The sequence below is a fragment of the Lacerta agilis genome, chromosome 8 (assembly GCF_009819535.1).
Source record: "Lacerta agilis isolate rLacAgi1 chromosome 8, rLacAgi1.pri, whole genome shotgun sequence".
Classification (NCBI taxonomy): domain Eukaryota; kingdom Metazoa; phylum Chordata; class Lepidosauria; order Squamata; family Lacertidae; genus Lacerta; species Lacerta agilis.
The window spans coordinates 46,566,446-46,589,685 of NC_046319.1; the positions used below are offsets into that span (position 1 = coordinate 46,566,446).

Consider the following 23,240-nt stretch of genomic DNA (forward strand, 5'->3'; position numbering starts at 1 on the left):
GTATGGAGTAGAATTGTCTCATAGTTGCAGGGGGTCTCATGCCAAGTTTTTGGTACTTGGTGCCATGTGCTGGCGGCTGCTAGTGGGACACTCTGACCCTGACTTCCTGTGTTTGCCATCACAAATATTTCAAAGGGCAATGGAAGCAAAGGGTCGAAGCACTGGAATGTGTTAAGCAAACCCAAGTTTTAGGCTGCAGACTATAATGTTCACATATCCTTTTCAGTGCACTATTTTTATTTATGCTGATGGGAGTTGGAGACTAAACACATCTGGAAGGCCACTGGTTTCCCTATCCCTGCACTGAACTGATGTGCTTACGCAAGGTCCTCTGTCACAGATGGGCAAATTTTGACAAATTATCAAATTAACACAATATCTAAAACCAGTGTTCCCACATGTTCAACTGGCAGGTTCCCAACTGCATGGGTAGAGCCCAGTGTGTGTATAGCTATACGCAGGGATCCCCGTTCGGTCGTTCTAATGAATGCACATCCAGAGCACCCCTCCTGTGTCCATTTCACAGAACATCAGAAAAGGGCTCACACATCTGAACAGGAAATAGGCCAGAGGTAGCTAACCTGTGGCCCTCCACGTTTCACCCTGCTAGGTGGAGATGAAACAGTCCCTAAATCCTCTCCCTCAAGTGCAGCCTCCTGTGGGCCTCAGGGTTGCCTGAAAACGATGGGGCAACCTACCTGCCTTTCTGCCAACATTCCTATCCCTTACGACATTTGCAGCAAGTGAATGACCCACTCAGAGTCACTGACAGGAGCAATCATCTCAGCCTCTCGCAAGAGGTATGTTTAGACATCACTTCAAACAGTCTGTGAGAGCTGGAGACAGGTTTGAGGGAGACCTGGACAAATAGTTGGGACATCCCATTTATTCATGTATTGGGGGTGGGGGAGTTGGAGTTTACCAAAAAAATGCTCTAGGAGTACCTATCCCATTCCTGTCCCACTCACTGATGCTTCTTGGGCATTTTTGAATTTGTCTGTAATGGGTTTAATTACTTCAAAGACTCTGTGTGTGTTTTTGCTCTTACTGTTCTTTGAATACCCCGTATCACACAGCTTTCCAAACTGTGTGTGGCAACATGTTAAGTGTGTCGGCTGCAGTCCCCATGCTCCTCCCGGGGCTGGAAAGGGTTAAGGTTTTTTGGGGGGTGGGGTTTAGAATTTATATACCACCCTATACCCAGGGGTCCCAGGGCGGTCCACAGTTTAACCTCCTGTTTGCTAGCAAAACTGAATTACCGTGTCGTGAAATGATGCATGTCTAAAAGTGTCACCAACATGAAGTCTGGAAAGCTCTGCTGTATCATAATGCAATTATACTAATCTGTCTATGGTGCAGTCACACTGGGCAGAGCCCCCGTCCTGATACTGGAGAAAGCTGCTGTAGACCTGAAAAAGGTTCAGAAAACGACAGTGAAAATGATTCCAGAGGTTGGAGCAACTCCCCTTTTGAGGAAATGTTACAACACTGGAGGCTTTTTAAGTTTAGAAAAATGGCAAGAAAGGAAGGACATGATAGAGGGGCATAGAATTAGGCATGGCATGGAGAATGTGATTCTTTCTCATAATACTAGGGTCACCTAATAAAGATGCAGGACAGACCAAAGGAAGTGCTTCTTCACACAGCACGTAGCTAAAACTCTGGAACAGGCTACAAGAAGTAGTGGTGGCCACCAAGTGGATGCCTTTAAGGGGAGGGGGTTGATAACACAGGAGTCCACCCGTTCTTGCCTTTTTCTTAACGTCACTGAGGAAGAACAAAAATCCATGCATCAACCCCACTTTCCTATCTGCAGAGCTGATGTGTCAAGGAAAGTAATACTGATGTGCCAAGGAAAGATGAGCAAGTGTGGTATAGTAGTTTAGAGTGTCAGATTGGGAACTGAGAGACCTGGGTTCAAATCCCCACTTGGCCATGAAGCTCACTGGACGACCTTGGGCCAGTCACTGCCTCTCAGCCTAACCTACTTCCAAAGGTTGCTGTGGGGGTTAAATGTGGAGGGGAAGAACCATGCATACCATCTTGAGAAAAAGGCGAGATATAAATACAGTAAGTAAATAAAATCATAAATAAGAATACACTGAGGGAAATGAAAAACTGTTTCATCTGTTCCCAGACTTCAGAAAGCCATTTTTCTTGCTGTGTTCTTTACCCTAGGCTGGTGCTAAGCCAAGGAAGTCTGCTGCCCAAGAAATTCAAGAGACCTATCCAAAAATCCCTCACATTGTCAGAAGTGGGTAGGCACAGTCTAAAGGATCCTTGGGCACATGTCTCAGATCACATGCTGCTTTATCAGTGCCATTAACACAATGACATCCCAAGCAGTTGGGAGTACTATTCATTACGGATTGACTGCCTGGCCCTTATCTTCACTGCATCTTTGTCAAGGAGAATGCTTTCAACAACAGTTATTAAAAACCTAACTACTATGGATTATTAGACTCCTCTTTGACTGCCATTTAACTCCACCACAGGCTGCACACTAACTGACGTTTTCAGTTCCCCAGATAACCTAACCCAGCTCATTTGACAATTTCTAAACATTGCTTAGAATGTGTAGGGCAGACACTCCAGTCAAATGCATTACACCGCAGATTGATCCTGCACATTCCAAAATGCCACATGAAAGCTCATCATTTAAATATTAATCCCACAGAGAGGCTAGTGTAGAATACACACAAAAAGAACAGCAAACACACTTGGTAAAGTCAGGATTTTTTATTAACTTCTGTTATCTGTTTCCACCACAAAGCAGGAAGCCTTATCTGTAGAGGATGGCCACACCTCCACAGTTTCACTTAAAAAGGTGAAATCTGGTTCTGCTCTAATCACCTGGAACCTTCACTAATTCTGAAGGCAGCAATGCAGCCTTAATATTACAAAACGTGATTGAAAGCAGACTGCTGTCTTGGGGAGGGAATAAAACCCGTGGAGCTGAGAAGCACAGTTTGTGCTGTGAAATTAAGGCCGTTACAGTTCTACTTTATCAATGCTTAGGTTTATTTTAGGAACAAAGGTTATTCTACTCCAGATGTAATTATGAACTTCAAACTCTTGACATCCTATAATTACATTTATTCGACTAAAAAACAATAACCACCATGTACTAGAAGTGAAGATAGACACCCCCCCCCCAAATGAAAATGTTTTGACTTGCAGTCACTTGTGGGCATAGATCAGCACAATTTGAATAAAAGGCAGCATATTTTCCTTGAAAATTTCCTGGATAAGCTGCTCAGAGTTGAACCTTCTGTACACCACTAATTTAGGACAATCTACAGTGAAGAAAATGGTCTGCATTGGTTTACTGTTAACATTTGGATCACTCCTCAATAGATTTTATGTATTTTTCATATGCATCTTCACTCATGAGTTCATCAAATTCTGAAGGGTTATCCACAGTCATCTTGATAAGCCAACCTATAAGCATAAAAGCAACTCAATTAGCAGCAGCAGCAACACACACAGCTCCTTGGAGCTCTAGTAAAATGCTGGCTCATAAACCTAGCAATTTCCATTCATGTCGACAAGCAAAAAAGTCTCATAGGAAATAGGTAACTTTTCACTAGTTGAAGACAAGAATACATATATACATATATAGCCATTCCATTTGTGGCTACAGGAGAAAAGGAGATAGATATAACTGCAGGGCCGCTCTGCTGAAATATCAGCAATTCTTAGCTCTCCCTTTCCTTGCAATCTTTCCAGAATGGTCATTAAAAGAACTCTGGACCTAAGAAATAGTGCTGAGTTTGCTTTGCTCCTCCTCTCTCCCTATCCCTTTTCCGTCAGCCTGAGAGTAGGAACTACCTTATCACTGATATTTGTAAGATGCTTTGTGAGCATTTTTCAGCCGATGACAATACAAAATGAGTTCCACTGTTATCCTCCCTCAATGATGGCGGAAACACTTTTGCAAAGTTAAGATGCCTCCCTTACCATCTTGGTAGCAAGATTTGTTGACAAGTCCTGGATTATCAGCAAGGGCAGTGTTGATTTCCGTTACTTCTCCTGTGAGTGGGGAATAGAGTTCACTAGCAGCCTTCACACTTTCCAAAGCACCAAACTCATCTGAAATACAGAATTGAAGAGAGCAAAGCATTTAATTTAGAAACCGAATTAACTGGGCTTCGAGGAAGTTGAGAACTATTTTGCACTGCCACAATAATTTTCTAAAGGTAGGGAGTTGCAGTAATGGAATATTAGGAATTCAGGTAAATCCAAGCTTCATTTCAGCCTAAGCGGTGTGCACATTCCCCTTTACTCTACACCCTATGTGAAGCTGTGTGCATGTAGAGCGTTAGCTACAATCCTGTAGTTCCTTGAGAAATATTGCATTTTGATGTGTTTTCCCCCAAGCCAGCTTTGATCCGATTAGAAAAACATAAACAATAAGAAAACATTCACATCCCCTCTCCATCCATTAGTGCAGACAGACAGCAGGTCCAACTGTACAACACACCCAACTGTACCCATGTGTGCAATGATGTCCAAATGTGGTTTGAAATGCAGCAGGAAAGAAACAACGCTACTTTGTTTTAAAGCTGGTATAATGTGTACACAACATTAGAGGAGAAAAAACTGTTTCCTCTCCCTCTTTACAAGAGTGGAGGCTATGAAAGGAGAAGGCTTAGATCTCAGTGAGTGCACAATTAGATCTGTGCACAAGTCCAAAGATGCCATTTCCAACAACAGGACCCCACCCCAATTCCACATGACCAACTTTCCAATGTAACAATCTTTCAAAAGTTGCTCGTGCCATAACATTGGAGGTGGGGAAACAGAAGGAGCCTTCTATTCAAAGTCCTTAAACACAAACACACACACACACACAATTTGGTATGCTCAAACTGTTGAAAAATACCTAAATTAGCCTTTCGGGTTCTAATCCAAGAAAGACGTTACCATTTAAATCAAAATGCATTGCTTTCTGCCAATGTTGCAATGTGTTAGAAGTGCCAAAAAGTAAAGAAAATAGCTTACCCTGTTTGTTCAGCTTTGTTCCAATTTCTGGAAGACTACAATAAACAACGTCTCCTAGTGCTTCCTGAAACAGACATCAGCAAGAATTGTTAACTGAGAAAGCTATCAAAAAGTTGGAAAACCACCACCACCACCACCACCACCACCCCGCTTTCTCTCTGGCAAGAATTTAAGCAAGGAACAAATGCACCACGTTATAATCCACACACCCCAGAAAAGCTGGTGGCACTATTCCTATTGCAGTTCCCAAGAACCATTTCAAACATGGGCTGCAAAGCTTCCCACACTTGTCTCTGAATACGCTTTAGACTGGCAAACGAACTGTATCACAAACAAGCCATAAATATAACTGATTTCTCAAGGATAATATGACTGGCTTCTCATACACAGCAAAGTCAAACTGGAGGGTGATAAATGAAGAGAGAAGCAGCTGTGGAGTCTCTCAGCCACACCAGCTTAGGAGCACCTGAGACACACAAAGACCCATGTTACCACCATCCAGCCGCTTACAGCTGTTGTTAGGGAAGGAACGGGCCCCCTTTCCCAGACTACCTTTGTGTGTGTGCTCCAACCTCCCTCTTGTAATGCAACAACCGACTGCAAGGGTCCCAGGAGAGCAACACTGGCTGCAGATTTTGCCACCGGGCCTGCTTCAAGGATCTTGTGTTAATTCATAAAGCGCTGACACAACTTGGGCCCAAGGTACCTTAGGGACTGCCTGATCCCCTGTACTCCACCTTCATCCCTGAGACCCTCTGATCATAGAATTGTAGAGTGGGAAGGGACCCTGAGGGTCAGGTCTCTCCCCCCCCCGCCTGCTTTCTGGATCTGCCCACCTGTAGAGGTTCAGCAAGAACCGCCCCTTCTTTCAGGTGTCTTCTGAAAACTGCACTGTTCAGACAAGCCTTTACTGTAAGAATTTTTGTTTAAGCCAACCAGCATCTACTGACTTTTAAATGTTTTATAGAGAGCTAGAGACTGATTTTATTTAACCTGTTGCAAGTTTCCTTGTTATGCTGTGAATTATAAATGTTCAAGTAAACAAATAAATAATAGGTTGTGCACTAGGCATATCTAGGTTTAGACAAGCAAGAGCAATGAAACACCACAAGATCTGTGGATGGGTTAAACATAGCCATAACTTTACCGGTTACAGTATCTCTCTCTGGCTTTGGCATAGCACAGGGCAACCCCTGCCAACCGGTTGCCCTTCAGATGTTATGGACTACAACTCCCAAGAGCCCCAACCACGGGTATAGTCCAAAACATCTGGAGGGCACAAAATTGGCAAAGGTAGGCATAGGGCAAGGATCTGCCTATGTGGCAGCCTGTTTGCTGGTTAAGGATAGGTGAATTCATCAATTTTCTCAGTTTTTCTGAAATTTAGTTCTCCACATTTCTACATAAGTTTTCAATTTTAAAAAAAGTACATGAAAATTAATCAGGATTTTAGCACAAATTCCTCCAAATCCTGTATACAATTTTATTCCCTAATATGATGCATTTTCTATGCTATTTTCACCAATACAACACATCTAATTATGCACGCTTTGCCCTAGTATATGCATTTCTGTACACGCTTTTTGACACAGCAAAATTTGGCAATGTGCTTTTGGGCGGTGAGGAAAGCATTTTCAAACAGCTGCTCTTTATTTTTACAGGTGAGGAATGGAGGAACTTTTCAAGCATGCCATGAGAAAGCTCTGCTCTGAGTCTTGCGCGAGTTGCGACCAGCCAAGCTGGATGCAGACCAAATGACACTTGCAGTCCCAATCTCATTTAAGAAATTACATGGTTCCTGTGCAGAGAGCAAAGGTTCAGGTGCTATCCATCACCACCACCACTCCAAACTAGGCAATAAATATATAAGCAGGGCAATAAACATTTCTATTTCTTAGGCTCCAACACACACACACACACACACACAAAGAGAGAGAGAGAGAGAGAGAGAGAGCGCCATTTTGTTGTTCTGTCTGCAAAATCATAGACCCTACTGAAATATTTAGGTGCACAGGGAACTAACCAAGCACCTGGGGATTTTCCAACCCCTGTTACAAGGACGTATTCAGCCCTATAAATTGTATTATCTACAATTAAACAAACAAAAAGTAATAAATGCTTTGAGCCAAGGTTCCCATTGAGCCCTAAGTGTAAGATACAGAGGACAAACTGCTGAAGTGGGGAGAGGATGGTTTAAAGTGGCCAATAATGTTGGAGTTCCAAGTCTACAATTTGACTCTACATGCAGAACAGGCAATAAAGGAGCCAAAGACCAAGGCCAACAGAACAGGCTGATAGATGTCAATTTTGCAGCACAAAGCTCTCAGAGAGAGAGAGAGAGAGATAGATAGAGAGAGAGAGAGAGAGAGAGAGAGAGAGAGAACACGAGAACCAGTACCTGTGCAAAGTTGCTGATTCCTACAGTTCCAATACTGTTTTCAACTGTTATCCATTCATGCTTGTCTGTGAATCGACGGGCTGAATGAAGCAAACAGAACATTTCAACACACCTTGCTTTCTCTAAACCCTTTTTTTTGCCTCAAGGTTTTACCTTAAAAAGCGTCAGCATAAAAAAGCACTTGATTTCCTAGTTCCAAGTTTGCAAGCAGGAATTAGAAAAAGATAGCCTGCTTTCCTATTTCAAGTACAAAAAATACCACCCCCAAATCCAAGCTGTGCATCAATTTCATTCATTCATCATTACATTTATATCCAACCTTTCCTCCAAGAAAGTAAAGGTGGTTTTATACATGGTTCTTTCCCCTCCATTTTATACTCACATCAACCCTGTGAGGTAGACTGGGCTGAGAGACTGTGACTGGCCCAAGGTAACCAAGTGAGCTTCATGGTCAAGTGGGGACTAAGAACCCAGGTCTCCCAAGTCTTAGTCTGGTATAGAGGCACACCTCCCTTTCAACTGTTCCAATTTCAGAGAAGGGAATTGCACAGCAGTGTTCAGAGTGGATGTGTCTTTATACATGGGGCAGAAGTAAAAGATCCAGCTTCCTGAGCCATCCCAATCTGCAGTCTGAATTGGTACTCTTAGAAGCAATTTGCTGCATACTATTTCAGTACATTTGATTTACTACATATTATTTCTGCAGTGGTGATTTTTTATGATTGTTCAGGACTAACACACCAGAAGTGCTAAGGAGTGACGCTCCTTTGGATAATGTCCATCTACGAATTATGTTTGCACTTCCCTGCAGTTAATTAAAACCAGCGAGAAAAGCTGGGATTCCAGTCAACACACCACAGTCAAATATAATAAAATAGCCCACAGTGTTCTAAGTTTGTGGGATGCCCGGACTCCCCTTCTAATTCTGGACCCCCTTTCTAAATCTGGGGTGCCAAACATTGAATTTAGCCTGTTAAAATACAAGCCAGGCTGCTTTCCTGATGAAGTAATTGCCTAGAGAGATGGACCATTAGAAGACCACAAAGAAATGGTTGATCAAAGAGGCTATTCACAGAGACTCTCTGGGCAGGAAAACAAATGGGAAAATCCCCTCCTGAGGTGAGAGAGAGTTAGCAGAGACAAAAGCCCAGTTTCAGGAGGGAGGGGCACAACTGTGGTGGGCTTGCGGTTTGGCAAGCAGGAAAGTGGAGGCCAAGTAGAATGTTTGCTGGCAGTTTTTGGATCCAACAGGCAGCCGTGAGAGGAACAGGAGAGCTGCTCCTGCCCCTATGAGAGAAGCAAGAGACCCCCTTGGAGTGTAATGCTGGGAACTCCCTCTATCTAGACTCAGGTTGTATATATGTGTAAATAAACCATATATGATCAAGATGCCACCATCTCTTCTGCACCTCATTGTCCAAAAGAAAACAGACCCTGGGCAAGCACGGCTGGTACCCTTGAAATGTCACGCCACTCGCACAGAGTCCTTTGCCCAATCTTGTGTGCATATAAAGCTGTACCTCCCCTCATGGGACCCTCTCCCTAAATCATTTCCCCCTTATTTCCCCACCATGAGCAAGCACAACTTAGTGGGCCCACCAATATTAGATTAGATTTATTTATTGTCATTGTCCGTATATACACAGTATACACAACAACGAAAATCAAACACCCAAAGACCGGATTTACCATACACATTTGCACATATCTCCAACACTCTCATCCTAAAACATAATCTATTAAAACATAACATAATCCAGAGTATAACATAACCTATTAAAAGCATAGCATAACCTAAAAGCCTGTCTCATTCCTTACTAATCACTGCTTACTATTACTTACTACTGACCCTGAGATCATTATTAAGTGCAATCAAAGCTCTTGGATAGAAACTATTCAGAAGGCGTGTGGTTCGAGTTTTCATTATGCATACACCACTTGGGAGCAACCTAGAAAGAAGTTCTGCAGCACAATCCTCCATTCAAGTGAATGAAGCCTTGCAGCACTTTAAATAATACAGGGGTGGCAGGGCCTTTTTCGGCCCAAGGGCTGCACTGCCTTGTGGGCAACCTTCCAGTTGGGTACAAAGGCGAAAGTGGTGTGGGCAATGGATGCAACTGTTACCTTTGTACAGTAGGCTACATTCCAGCCATCAGAGGTTTCCACATAAAACACCCCTGCTCCGTCCCGGCAAGCAATGGGAATTATCAGAGTTCAAGGACACATTGCAAGCAGGTAATAGCACAGAGCAGGACTGGTGCGGGATGCGGCCTAGGGAAGGAGTGTAGCCTGGAAAGAGCCCTGAAGGCCATACAGAGAGGCATAGAGGGTCTCATTCAGCCACCTGGGCCCGAGGTTACATTTACTGTGGTGTAAAATCTCATGGCCCTAATTCCATTTGCCTGCTGCAAAAACAAACAAAAAAAACAAAAAACAAAGAAGGACCCAACAACTATCCTCATCTTGCAGAATTTAATCTGAGAAAAAATGAGGGTGCATAGGGAATGACAAGCAATGCAATAAATTACTATGCCGCACAGCAACAAACACAAGACCCAGTCCAAAGAGTCCGATCCAATCAGAGTGGGTGTGTCACTGGATATGAATGGCAAACCAAGCAAATGCTGCAATAAAATTAACCCTGTATGGACAACAGTACTTCCATGGATGTTTAACATTTATGGGGTAATGAAGGAATGCAACCCTGACCTCTGTTCTTTGATTAGGTCTTGGGCATGCAGGAAGCATGATTCGAATCCTGAAGAAATGCAGGGTAAAGACGGCATAAAGTCAGCCTATGAGCCAATAAGAGTACAAACTCTGTATTGCACACAAGACAGATTTTAAGTTTGAACACCCACAGCTGGGTCAACCAAAGCAATCCCTTCCCTCTGCCCCGCTTGGTAAAATATCCCAAAATCTCATAACATCCACACAACACTGTTAAGTTTTGCACAATTAAATCCTAGGCATGTTACTCAGAAATGAGTCCCACTGTGTTCAACAGTGCTTACTCCCAATAAATGTGCACAGGATTGCAGTACTGAAAAGCTCCATCCTAACTTTTGTCTACTCAAAAGTAAGTCCTATTGAACTCAATAAAGCTCACACACCCAGGTGTGATTAGGACTGCAGTTTCTGAGGCTCCGTACACATTTAGCTCATATCCCTCCCCAAAAAAGAACTTCAGGAACTGTAGTTTGTTAAGGGTGCTGGGAATTGTAGCTCTGTTCAAACTGCAGTTCCCAGGATTCACTGGGGGTGGGGAGGGGATGTGCTTTAAATGCATGGTGTGTAGCAGCAAACAAACTGCAAATCTATGACCGGCTGCTGGGGGAATAAGCCACTTTGAACTCAAGTGAGGTAAACCCGCACAAGTTTGGGCTGCCCAGCTGCACTCTTAGGCACGCTCGATTCTCAGGGGCTTCCTTCTGAGAAAGGCACGCGCAGGATTGGGTTGCAAAGCAGCAGCAGCAGCACCCCCTCCCTCCACCCAACGAGAGCGACTGAAGCTCCTCCGCAGCTTCCATTCATTGCCAAGGGCTTACTTACGCAGGAGACCTTCCCTCCGGATCGGGCCCCTTGCACTGCACGCTCCGCCGCCCACCCCGCCCCGGGGCCCCACGGCGCCCATTCATCCCTCTCGCTTCCTCTCCCCGCCGCGACTCACCGGCGAGCAGCAACGCGGGGCTGGTGCTGAGCCTCCGAGCCGGGGCGGCCTGGCTGCTGCTGCTGCTGCTATTGGCGCAGGCAGCCTGGGAGCAGCCGACTAAGGCGCGACAGGGCCTGGCCAAGCCAGCTGCACAAGGGGCGGCGGCGGCGGCAGAAACCGTGCCAGGCCCGACCCGCTGCAGCGCTCGCAAGGCCGCCAGTGCCGCTGCCATGGCGGGGCCGCTACACAGAGACGCGGCCGGGGCCAGAGGGGACAAGCCGGCGAGGGAGGCGGCGGAGGAGGACAAGGGGGAGGCGGGCCTTTCCGAAGGGGGCCTGGCTTGGCCTGGCCGGCGAGGAGGAGGAGGAGAGTGCGGAGGGGACGCGCGGCGGGAAGCGGGCTGCTGCGGTAGCTGCTGCTTACTTCATTTTACTTTAGACATTTATTAACCGCCCATCGACCGTGTCCTCTGGGCGGCTTGCAAAAGAGAAAAAGTGGCGTGTTGTTTTTTTTTAAGTAACAGTAAAAAAATTAAGAGCAGTAGTAGCATTTAGCACAAATCAACCCAGAAGGACAACACAAGCAGCTCGTCATCCGTCTAAAACAGCAGCATTGAAAAAGAACGGCTTATTTCAAGCCATAATCACGATTCTGAAAGGACCTTAGGAGTTTTGTTTTTACTGTCGCCGGAAACAAGTTAGAGAGGAGTGCATCCCATAGCTGTCAAGTTTCGGATTTGAAAATAAGGGATCAGCACCCTCACCCGTCCCGGGGACAGTCTACGGTTCTCAGGGACAGTCCACGCTGTGGTAATCCCCCCAGGCTACAAATTAATTTACACCAGGGCCAGGCTACACACCATCATCTTTCCCCACATTCATATGTGGGATCTGACTGGAGTAACACATGACTTTTTTTAGCAATGCCCCCCTAGTGAGCCTTCTTTTGTTCACTTCTTTTTATTTTTATTTCAAGGCAGTGCACACCTATGTTTGTGGAACTGCAAACCTTTCCAGTCATGTGTTACTCCAGTCAGATCCCGTAGACTGTCCCCTGGGCAGGTGAGGGTGCTGATCCCTTATTTTCAAATCCGAAACTTGACAGCTATGCCCATAATAAGTGGAGGAGTGGTACATTTTGCACTTTAGGAGCCCATCGTGACAAGCTCCATAGAGCCCTGTGTCCCCTAATGAGAGTCCCAAAATGCAGACAGCTGTGTGCCGATCACATACATGCTCCTGGACGTATGCACCAAAGGGCAGTGTGGTGTAGTAGTTAGAGTGTTGGGATTCAGAACTGGAGGACCAGGGTTCAAATCTCTCCTCAGCCTTAAAGCTCACTGGATGACCTTGGGCTACTCCATGTCTCCCAGCTTACCTACCTCACAGGTTTGCAGTGGAGGATAAAATGGGAAGGGGGAGAATCATGCACTTAAGGAAAGGTGAGATATAAATGTAATACATGAATAAATAACTAAAAGCTTATAGCATAATGGCTAATTTATTAGGAGCAGCTAAAGTGCAATCTAATAATGCACTTTCCTGGGAGTAAGCTACATTGCTTACTTCTGATTCCATAGGTTCAGCCATTAAACACACACACTTTAAATCTTCAGCTAGTTGAAATGCAAACTGTGTGTGATCAATACATGTCGCAGCATTATTGTTTGTGTCTTCCTATGCTCTGTGGACACCACTTCCTCAGTTAATGTTTTAGGACAGAGACGGGGAACCTCGGGCCCAAGGGCCAAACATGGCTCTGGACCTCTCTAATGGCCCTCCCCAGGCCAAAGGCCTATCTAGTCCAGCAACCAGGGTTGTGAACCAGATGCCCCTGGGAAGCTGACAAGCAGGACATAAATGCAACAGTGCTCACCCCATCAACTGGTATTCATAGCAGTACTGCCTCACTGGAAAGTGAAAGTAACCATTGTGGCTAATAGTCACTGATAGCTTTATTCTCTTTGGATTTGTGCAATTTTCTTTTAAAGCTATCTTAGTTGATGACTATCTCTACATCTTGTGGGGAGCAAATTCAGCCATTTAATGATGTGCTGTGTAAAGAAGTATTATATTTTGTCCTGAATATTCCAACATTCAGCTTTCTTGTATGATCCCAAAGTTCTAGTACTCGGAGAGGTTTCCTCCCCATCCATTTTCTCCACACCATGAATAATTTTATACATTTCCAAATAAAGCATTTTCTAAGAATAAATTATGAATTGAACTGATAATGATTTTATAATTCGTTATAAACAATGAAGCTGAACAATGCTTTGGATTCTTAGCTTTTATTATACAGTACTACACTGTGGAATAAGTACAGAATAAAGCAGTATGCATAATCAAGCAAGCATCAATTCTATAGTTCTGTCAGGCACTCATTTTCACATCTATCAGTACAGAGTTAAGGACAGTATCTTAAGTACAATTATTGGAGAGCACACCAAGACCTCAGTCAATGAAAGTAATCCTGCTGTCTGCCGCAACATTTTACAAACATGGAAGCCACAATATCTAAAGGCAGCTGCAACAGCTGTAAGTTGAAGTGAGTAAGAAGACCAGTTGTTAGTTGCTCATCTCAGGTTCTTCTAGTTTCTTGTCACAGGCTGGTTTATGGTCACTTTTACATTTTATTCCAAGGAAGCTGCAAATTTTCTTCAGCAGTAGGTCAACAATCTCTTCCTCTTCAGAAGCCTAAAAAGCACACAGAGACACACACAATACAGTTTGTATGAGTATAGACATAACAGTGAATTGCATCCTGGACTTGTGTAGAATTTGTGGTGGTGGTGATAACTACAGGCAGGAAGAAGTAGAACCCAAAACGGTCATGTTAAACATTGTAGTAGCACATTCTGCAGTAAACTGTAGTGTGGCTAGGAGAATGTGTTAATTTCAGTATGAGTAGATTGGCAGCCAAACTAAACCTGCTGATTAATGTGCATGTGATTAGGCTGCAGATACTGAAAATTACTGCCAAAAGAAAGGAAGACAAACAGGAAAATGTACGGGGGTATTCTTTATTCTAGTTCATAGCAAGCTTAATCACAAGCTGAGGTTTGGACGGCACACTGAGCCATACCGTGGCTTATCTTAGTGCAGGAAGGAGTAAAAAGACTGGGGAGAAGCAAAAGTGGCTTACTGTGTCATGTGAACCAGGCCAGGGCCCCACACTTAATGCTAACGCCATGGTTTAGTCTCATGTGGATGAGTTGTGGTGAGTCAAATAAAGAATTGGGCTCAGACTCTCCCCTTTCCTCCTCCTGCACAGCTAGTAGGCAGAGATCTACAGAAGTTTGTTCTGTAAGATAGCTGTTTGTTTTGTTATATGAACCAGGAATCCTGGCTTTAAACAAACCGGTTACCGGTACTTAAACAAACCAGCATCACAATCCACAGTTTGAAACTGGCTTGTTCAGAAATTTACCACAATTTGTTGTATGGCAGGTTTCCTGGTTCATAAAACATTCTTTGAAAGTGAAAGTAATGGGAGGAGTGGAAGGGGAGTAGGCAAGCCTGATGTCCATGTACGTAGTACTAAACCATGGTTTAGTGTTACATATGAACTCAGCCTGTGGAGGTCCTTGATTAGTGGGATCTCCCATTATACATACATATATGTACAGACCAGGGCAGATGGCACCCTGAAATGTGGAAATTCACATATTACTTCTATGGACAAACCTGATAATGTTTCTGTTCCTCACTGAAAGCGACAAGGATCACAGAAATGAAGAGATTCAACACCACAAACGTCATAAAAATGATGCAGGAGCCAATTAAGAAGGAGCCCAAGATGGGATTGTAGTCCAAGACCTGAAAGAGACATATATGTTGCAATAAGGGATATTGTTATCTTCTTCAGGGAAGAGAACATTATTTTCAGGGACAGTACTTGTGAATTATTTAAACACTTCAGTTTGCTGGTGTCTTGTGTAAGCATCGTGTTTGCCCAAATGCACTCTGCCTTAATACTGAAGAGAGTGTTTCCTTGTATATTTTTAGGATAAGTAATATTTAAGATATGTGTTGCTGTTTTTTATGTACAATTTATACTACCGTATTTCAGTGGGAGCAGGGGGCAGCATTATGAAAAGTAAAAAAAAATGTGTTCCCTCTTGCCTCTCCCATCCCAATGCATCCTTGCCTGTGACTTTTGCTCCTCCTTTTCCACCACCCTCACCTGTCCAAAGGTCTCTTCCTGCTTAGTCAACTTTTGTCCATTCTTCCCCTTTATACCCAGAACTGCTTTTCAAAACCCCAAAAGGTGATTTCACCTTTACCCGCCTTTTCATGAAGCTTTTGGTAAACTACTTAGTCCCAATACCATCCACTGCCTTTCCCAACTGGTTGCCCTCCTGATGTTTTGGACTCCCATAATTGCTGACCATCAGCCATGCTGGCTGGGGCTGATGGGAGATGGGAATCAAACAAGGTTGAGGAAGGTTGTCTTATGATAACTAGGGATGGGTGAATCTGTACATTTAATTTTCTCTCTGTTTTCATTTTTCTCTTCCTAAGTTCAGTTCTCCACATTTCACTTTAGTTTGCTATTTAAAAAAGAAAAAATCCTGAAAATTCACCAGCATTTTACTGCATTTTCTCCCATAATAGACACATGTTTATATGCAGTTTCTCCCTAATATACACGTTTGCAAGGCAGTATTCCCTAATATTATACATTTTTGAATGTTACTTTTGCTGATAGATGCATGGTCATGCACACTTTACCCTAGTATTGCCTGGAGAACGTCATTGCAAAATATAGATAGTTTAAGATGGGGTTGGCAAAACTATGTGTGTGGATTATGCTAAATAAATTAGGCAACAGATATGTGGTTCATTTAATTTAATTCAACCTTAGTTGCCAGAAAAAAAACCTCTGAAGGATAAACCATACCTCTTCATAGTTGAAGATTCCAAGCTGAAGACTGACCATTGTCTCCGCAGAATCAAACAGGGTCTTGTAAGAATTCAACTTCCAGCCGTATATCAAGTTTGTCTGCAAATTACATAAATGGGAGGAAAACAATTTCTCACCCAAATCACAAGGCCAGTTAGCAAGTGACACAGATCACTGGGCAGACTAGGTTCTCCATAATACACATGGTTATTTTTTCTGCATAGACACAGGGTGTATTGGAGCGGTTGGTGTCTTTTAACTACTGCAGAGATGAAGGTTTAGGTTAAAGCTGAGGTTGCAGCTGAGAAATGAGCCCTGCTTGAAAACATAATTACTGTTGCCGCCAGGTGCTTTTCACAAGCCCCCCCTCTTTAGGTCTCAGCTTCTGCATATGAGTTTAAAGCACTCATACCACTTTAAGAGTCATGACTTCCCCCGAAAGAAACCACCTTTTGGCTGTAATTTGTTTCAAACTGTTTTTAATGTTGTATTTTAAATGGTTAATGTTGTATTTTAAATGGTTGTAACCTGCTCTGGGACCTTAGGGTGATGAGTGTGTAGTAAGTTGAACTCATTGTCACCATCTTTGATGTCTGGGGCTGATGGAAGTTGTAGTCCAACAGCATCTGGAAGGTACTATTTTGACTACATCTGTATAACAGACAGGACTCTAAAAAATATTTGAGCAAACTAATCCAAATTATGGAGGGTTGGTGGGGAGAGGGAGAGAGAGAGACAGAAAACCAATTGGGAATAGATGGAAGACATGGGTACTCACTGCTATGGAGTAGGCAAGGAACATGATTATAATCACAGTTGCAAATCCTGATATGTCCCCCCAGGCCCTCCTCAAAGTCGAGGTGATCATGTTCAGCTTTGGGTTCAGCCTCAGGAGATGCCAGAGTTTCACAGTGGCAAGAAGCACCAGAAAGGCAATCAGGTAGCCCAGAACTGCATCAACAGTCGCTGTCTGATTGAAGCTTGCAAACCTGAAGGAATATAGGAATCGTTATGACATAGTGGAGGCTATTCTGTTAGGGCACATGGAGCATGGCTCCACCAATCTTAGTTACCCTCCACCTACTTTCCTGCCTGCCTCTTTCCTTCCTGGAAAGCTTCCTCCTCCTCTTTTGTCTCAGTGTTGCTTTTAAAAACTCACCAGGGAAGATGAATAATAATAATAATAATAATAATAATAATAATAATAATAATAATAATAATAATAAATAAATAAATAAATAAATAAATAAATAAATAAATTTATACCCTGCCCATCTGGCTGGGTTTCCCCAGCCACTCTGGGCGGCTCCAACAGAATATTAAAAGCACAATAGAAACATCAAACATTAATAACTTCCCTAAACTAGAATTAGTTGGCTCTGCCTGTCATTGACCTCTCTGCTTTCTGCTCTACCAGTCCCAGCTAGCACCGGTAATGAGGCAGTGTTGTGTAGTGGTTAGAGTGTCAGGCTGGGACTGAAGAGACCTAGGTTCAGATACTGGCTCAGCCACAAGGCTCACTGGAAATTTTTGGGCAAGTCTCTTTCTTTCTCAGCCTGATCTGCTTTACATGGCAGACGAGAGTCATATTTGTCTCCTTGAGCTGCTTCTTGGAGGAAAAGTGGAGTTGGGCAAGTCAACCAATCCATTCTTTTCCAATTGAAACACAATTCCTTTAAAACTGGACAGCTTCTCTCAGAGTAAAAACCTGGGAGACGCACATGAATTGTATTTTATATACAGTAATCTTTATGGATGCAAGCAGTAGCTATTACAAAGTTGAAAAAAAATGCCTTGCGAAAAAGGTCTGTGAATTTCATGTGACCCATCCCATCCATTTTGAACTTGCAGTTAAAAAAATAAACCTCCACAAAAATTATATAAAAAACTTGTATTTAAATACCATTAAAAATAAGTTTAAATCCATACTTTTCTAAAGATCTTTTATCCGAAACCATACATTTTTATTTTAACACATTTTGGTACTCTTTAATGCCAAGAACTGTACTGCAGCATTTGTACAAGTGCCAAAGTCAAAGGATAATTGCATCGGAATTCACAGACATCAAATTCCACAGGGAGCAATCCACAGATCACAAAGGCTGCTTAACAATCCTTCCCTTTTCTACCCCTGCTGGGATGGAGAGTTTGCAAAGTGGCAGGATGGGGAGCCCTTACTCATCCTTATGCTCCTGATAGTAGCTGATGTCCCGCAAGCCCAAGATTGTCCGTCTTACAAACACCAACAGGGCACTCCAGCTGATGGAAATGATGGCCAGTTCCAACAGGTTCCACTTGCTTCGGAAGTAATTCCATTTCAGAGCGCGCATGAGCTTTCCCTGCAGGAACAAGGTGTTCAGTTCCAAAGAATGCATTGAGTGACCATTAGGGAGAAAGGCAGATTGTGCGGCTACAATGAAACCTCATTTCAGTGACTAGCCAAGCATGACCTCATATCTAAGGACAGGGGTCAGCAACCTTTTTCAGCCGTGGGCCGGTCCACTGTCCCTCAGACCATGTGGGGGGCAGGACTATAGTTTTGAAAAAATAATGAACGAATTCCTATGCCCCACAAATAACCCAGAGATGCATTTAAAATAAAAGGACACATTCTACTCATGTAAAAACACGCTGATTCCCGGACCGTCTGCGGGCCGGATTGAGAAGGTGATTGGGCCGCATCCGGTCTCCGGGCCTTAGTTTGGGGACCCCTGTCCAAGGATCACACAGTCAGTTAAATGAGAAAGCTGCTGGAATGCAGAGAGGGTTTCCAGCTTTTTCTGACTGGTGGCTGCCTCTGCTTTTTAGCAGCTGTCCGACCTGCAGAGATTCAATCAACATGGAAAAGAAGCTAGGGAAAGCATTTCTGATGGCTAGACTATTCAGCAAGGAGCATTCTGCTCTGCGAACTGTTATCTATTCCCAACCATATTCACGATGCATGTGCAGAGACTTAGGGTGGCCTAAATTTTAAATGGCAAGTAGGAACTGTATGCAATTTCCTGGGTTAACATGGCTGCAAATGAAATCTTGCTGGAGCCAAATAAGAAGGAGAAGGCACAAAATTTATTCTAGATTCCGCTTGTTTTCCAGAAGTGGCTTTTACTTCATGTGAAAGATCACATAAAACATGGAAATCAACATGCGAAAGAAAAAGCCAATCAGTTTGTAGGTCAGCATCCCAAAACTTCAGGGTGGTCACAAAAAGGACAGCTGTCTCATTACAAGTCTTTGGCTGCAGACCTCTGCACACCTACATGGACAAAGTCCCATAGAACTAAACGTGGGACTTTTTTCTGAGAAGACATCTATACACTGTCTGAATTATTTAGTCCCTGCCTGCATTTTTAATGCAAGAGCAGGAACCATCAGGGTGTGGCAGTTGACTGGCAGCAGGAGTTACAAGCACTATAATAATCAGGAACACTTAAGTGCCAGGGCTGGTGGCAGCCAGGGCTGCTGATAGGATTCACAAGGCCTGGAACATATGTGACCAAACAATATGGGCTTCTGGTTTCCAGAATGCATGGGGGACCTGTGTATTCTCCAGATGTTGATGACTTCCAACCTGCATCAGCCTCAGTGAATATGGGCAATGGCCAGGGATGGTGAGAGTTTCACTTAACAACATCTGGAAGGACTAATTTGAGGAAGGCTGGTTTAGCAGCATTGTTCTCACCTGTGGCACAAGAAATTCCAGATTCATATTGCCAACAAGGTTCGCTTTCCTGGCTCAGGGTGGAAGAGAATGCCTTCCACTGTTCAGAGGTACCATGCCTCTAAATACCAGTCGCTGAGAACCAAGAGCAAAAGAGTGCTACTGCGCACAGAGGCATGTGGCTGGCTACCATTGAATGCTGGAGCAAATGGACCATTGGCTCGATCCAGCAGGGCTTGTCTGATATCCTTACCTGTCCCACCATGTAGTATATGACAAAGAGGAAATAAATGATTTCTGCTGCAATCACAAAGATATGCAGACCGTCTGTGTATGGATAAAGCCGGACACTCTGCAGCTCAGACCGAGTGAAGAAGGCCCCTGTGAAATCAAAGCAGAAATCAGTATTCTGTTCCGTCGGACAGCAGGTACAGCTTATTGTGGAGGGTTAAGACAAACTGCACAAAGCTGAAATGCCCTCTTCTATGTACTGTCACTGTTAAAGGTATGGAAACCATGTCCCTTCTTTCTGTCTGGCTCACTGTATCCATGTTATATGCTGGGTTGGTACTGAATTACTACAGTAATGTGGAGACAAAATGTGCCAGGCAAACTCCCAGAGTAATGTAGACACTGCTTTTTTCTTACATGAAAACACTGGTGCAGATGTCAGGCTCTTACCTAAGGCATTGGTTTCAAACATGAGGCTTACGATGCAGAAGAGGTTCACATTTGCATTGTAGACAGTGAACTCAACAAACACAGCTCTCGTAAATGTATCCAGCCAAACGTTATTGAAGAGGTACTGGAGGATTCTGCCAAAATACAAAGTGAGGAATGTGCAATCACATGCTGTGGTCCTAAAAATGTTAAGATGCTAAGGAGTCGAGAGGTTGCCATTTCCAATCTGAAGATCCAGCAGAAAAGAGGGTGGAACCCCATTTCCTGAACTACCAAAGCATTCAATCCAGAACATTTGAAATGCCCTTAGATCAGCCATGGGTCTAAACTAGCCTTTCCCAACCTAGCACCTTCCAGATGGTTTGAAAGACAACTCCCATTAGCCACAGCCAGCATAGACACCCCCAACCCCACTTTATCTGGCTTGACTGTGCAAAAGGTAAAAAGAACTCTATAGCTCCAGGAGAAAAATACAAATAATATCAATACACCATTGAAATGCAAGCCTTGCTTAACAGCTATTCAAAGTCCCAGACTTCAAAATGCAGTCACACCATGGTAATGGCATGTATGCAATTAGAAGATGCAGAAATATTTACGGCATATTTGCAAGGAAACGTAAGTTTACCTCTTTGCTAAGACTTTTCCCAATCCGCTTTGATTTTCTTGCACCAAATCTGGAGCTGCAACTGCATGCTTTGCAAAACATCAACACCCCATTTTCTCTTCCTTGGTTGCTTCCCACTGAACTGCTAATGGGCAGGATGGGACCCTAGAACCAGGTGGGGCCAAGGATTCCCAACCCCTGAATTAATCTAACTGATTAAACTACTGCTGTTACCACTACTACTACAGTGGAAGCACAAATAAGCAGAGATAAGCTACCTGGAGGCATTGTGGGCATCTGTCCCCAAGTGAACCACATATCCACCACCTCTGTAGACAGCCAGTTTGCCCCAGATTGGGTGCCCTCTCAGTTTGGACTGGCTCTGATACTGCCATGCAGAACTGAGTTCTGATGAGTTATCAAGGGAAGAGATGTTCCAGTGTGCTCCATAGTCTGCCATGTCCTCTGTGTCGAAAGAATAAGAAGCATGGCACTTGCCAACCGTCAGCTGCAGTTTCGGATCTATTGGGCACGTGTCGCCCTTCACTCGCACCTGGCGAATCCGGGCACTGCCCACCAGCTTGGAGTTGCCATCTGTGATAAAGCCTTGTCGAAATTTAAGGGGGGAGGGGGAGAGAAAGTGTTTGAAAAGGCAAATCCTTCCAACAGTCATTTGCAATGCTTTCAGAGTTAATTTGTACCCCACCAAAAGTTTTATATTTATTCATTTTATTTATGGCAATGTCGTCTGAGTGACAGGCAAACCCTCGTAACTAAAGCACAAGATGCAAAGAAACAGAGACTAAGAAGCAGCAACTGAGGCAGCACAATGCAATGCTAACTGTATTTGCTTGTATAAAAACCCCATGAGGCTAAAATCCTTAAAAAGGCAGACCTTTTTTCAGTCGAAGGGCCGCATCTCCTACTGGGCCAGAGTATGAAAGCCAGACAGAGATCCCTAGCGGGGCACATTTGGACCCCAGGTTTGAGTCTCCCGATTGCTACCATAAGGGTAAAAAACACAGCCAGCTGAGCCTAAAATTATTCCAGTAATAAATAAATAAAAAATGTCTGTGCTAAAACAAGAAAGCTCTTTAAAAAACACAACATGGTGAACTGAAAAGTGTCTGGTGCCAAAAAAAATAAATTAATGTAAGCACCGGGTGAATATCCCAAGATATAGCACTCCATAACAGAGGAGCCACAAGAGAGATGGTCCCTCTCTCTTACACTTTCTCAGGTGGTACTTGCAGAATGGCTTCCACCAATGACTTTGGGGTACAGACAGCAGTATATTGGAAGAGGAGATCCTTTAAAGCAGAGATGGAGAACCTAAGGCCCAGCGGGCCGAATGCAGCCCTCCATGCCTCTGTATCTGGGCTTTGGGACTCTTCCCAGGCCTTTGGCTCTTTAAACAATATATGGTCTTTTTGTTTGTTACTTTGTTATGTATTTTTGTGTTTTTATATTGTAAACTGCCCCTGATCTTTGGATGAAGGGTGGTATAGAAATTTAATAAATAACTGAAATGAAACAAAACGAAATGAATCTCTGTACCTTGGTGTGAGCTGTACAAGTTGCTGACTAAGGTGGTTCTGGCCCATTTGAAGAAGTCCTGATAACTGAAGACATCTTGGAATCCATCTGTGAAGCTGTTCTCAATGTGTTTGTTCAGGTAATAGGAGTTAGGATCTCGCTGCCCATAGGCAACCAAAAGCAGCATCCACAAGAAACCCAAGTAGGCTGGGGAGAGGAGAGCAAAGCAATATGAAAGCAAAGAACAAGCCCACTAGGTTTCCAAAGGTGCTTCCAGTCAGGGGCTAATACATTGCAAATGGCTCGTTCTACTTTGTGCAACTGTAGCACGGACACAGGGTTTTTCTGTACCTTTGCAAACACACCTGAAAAAAAATATATTCAAGAAGTGTGCAAGAACACATCAGCAAACATTGCCACCCTAATCCTAACTGAGTTACCTGGGAGTAAGTCCTATTGAATTCTGAGTAGATATGGTTAAGATTCCACTGGTTAGGATTATGGCATAAGGATTGTGGCATATGTTTTTATGAGGGGCAAAATCCATTTCCATTTGGTTCTAATTTTTAAATACTGAGGTCTTGCACACACAAAAATTTGTACTGTGCTTACAGTCCCTAAGGTCAAAACAAAATAAAAAAAATACAAAAATAAAAATCCTTCCAGTAGCACCTTAGAGACCAACTAAGTTCTTGGTATGAGCTTTCGTGTGCATGCACACTTCTTCAGATAACACCCCATGTTTACTTTGTGGACCACTTAAGAGAATAGCTTATCTAAACTGGGCATGTCCTTGTTG

General features: G+C 43.6%; 2 protein-coding genes across 2 annotated transcripts in view; both read right to left on the reverse strand.

The window, feature by feature from the left end:
- Positions 1–3,000: 3,000 nt before the first annotated feature.
- Positions 3,001–11,431, reverse strand: GCSH (glycine cleavage system protein H). Its single transcript, XM_033157196.1, has 5 exons — positions 11,073–11,431; positions 7,403–7,482; positions 5,005–5,068; positions 3,961–4,092; positions 3,001–3,441 (listed from the first exon to the last, which is right to left on the reverse strand). The coding sequence occupies exons 1-5, from the start codon at positions 11,284–11,286 to the stop codon at positions 3,344–3,346; spliced, it is 588 nt and encodes a 195-aa protein (XP_033013087.1). The 5' UTR covers positions 11,287–11,431; the 3' UTR covers positions 3,001–3,343.
- A 1,932-nt stretch (positions 11,432–13,363) lies between these two features.
- Positions 13,364–23,240, reverse strand: part of PKD1L2 (polycystin 1 like 2) — a 54,081-nt gene continuing 44,204 nt past the window's right edge. The window contains exons 35-43 of the mRNA XM_033157197.1: positions 22,463–22,648; positions 21,184–21,511; positions 20,299–20,432; positions 19,871–19,998; positions 18,138–18,298; positions 16,738–16,948; positions 15,957–16,058; positions 14,741–14,872; positions 13,364–13,750 (exon numbers count right to left, since the gene is read on the reverse strand). Coding sequence (XP_033013088.1) covers positions 13,622–13,750; positions 14,741–14,872; positions 15,957–16,058; positions 16,738–16,948; positions 18,138–18,298; positions 19,871–19,998; positions 20,299–20,432; positions 21,184–21,511; positions 22,463–22,648 — 1,511 coding nt within the window. The 3' untranslated portion in view covers positions 13,364–13,621. The remainder of the gene's footprint in view (positions 13,751–14,740; positions 14,873–15,956; positions 16,059–16,737; positions 16,949–18,137; positions 18,299–19,870; positions 19,999–20,298; positions 20,433–21,183; positions 21,512–22,462; positions 22,649–23,240) is intronic.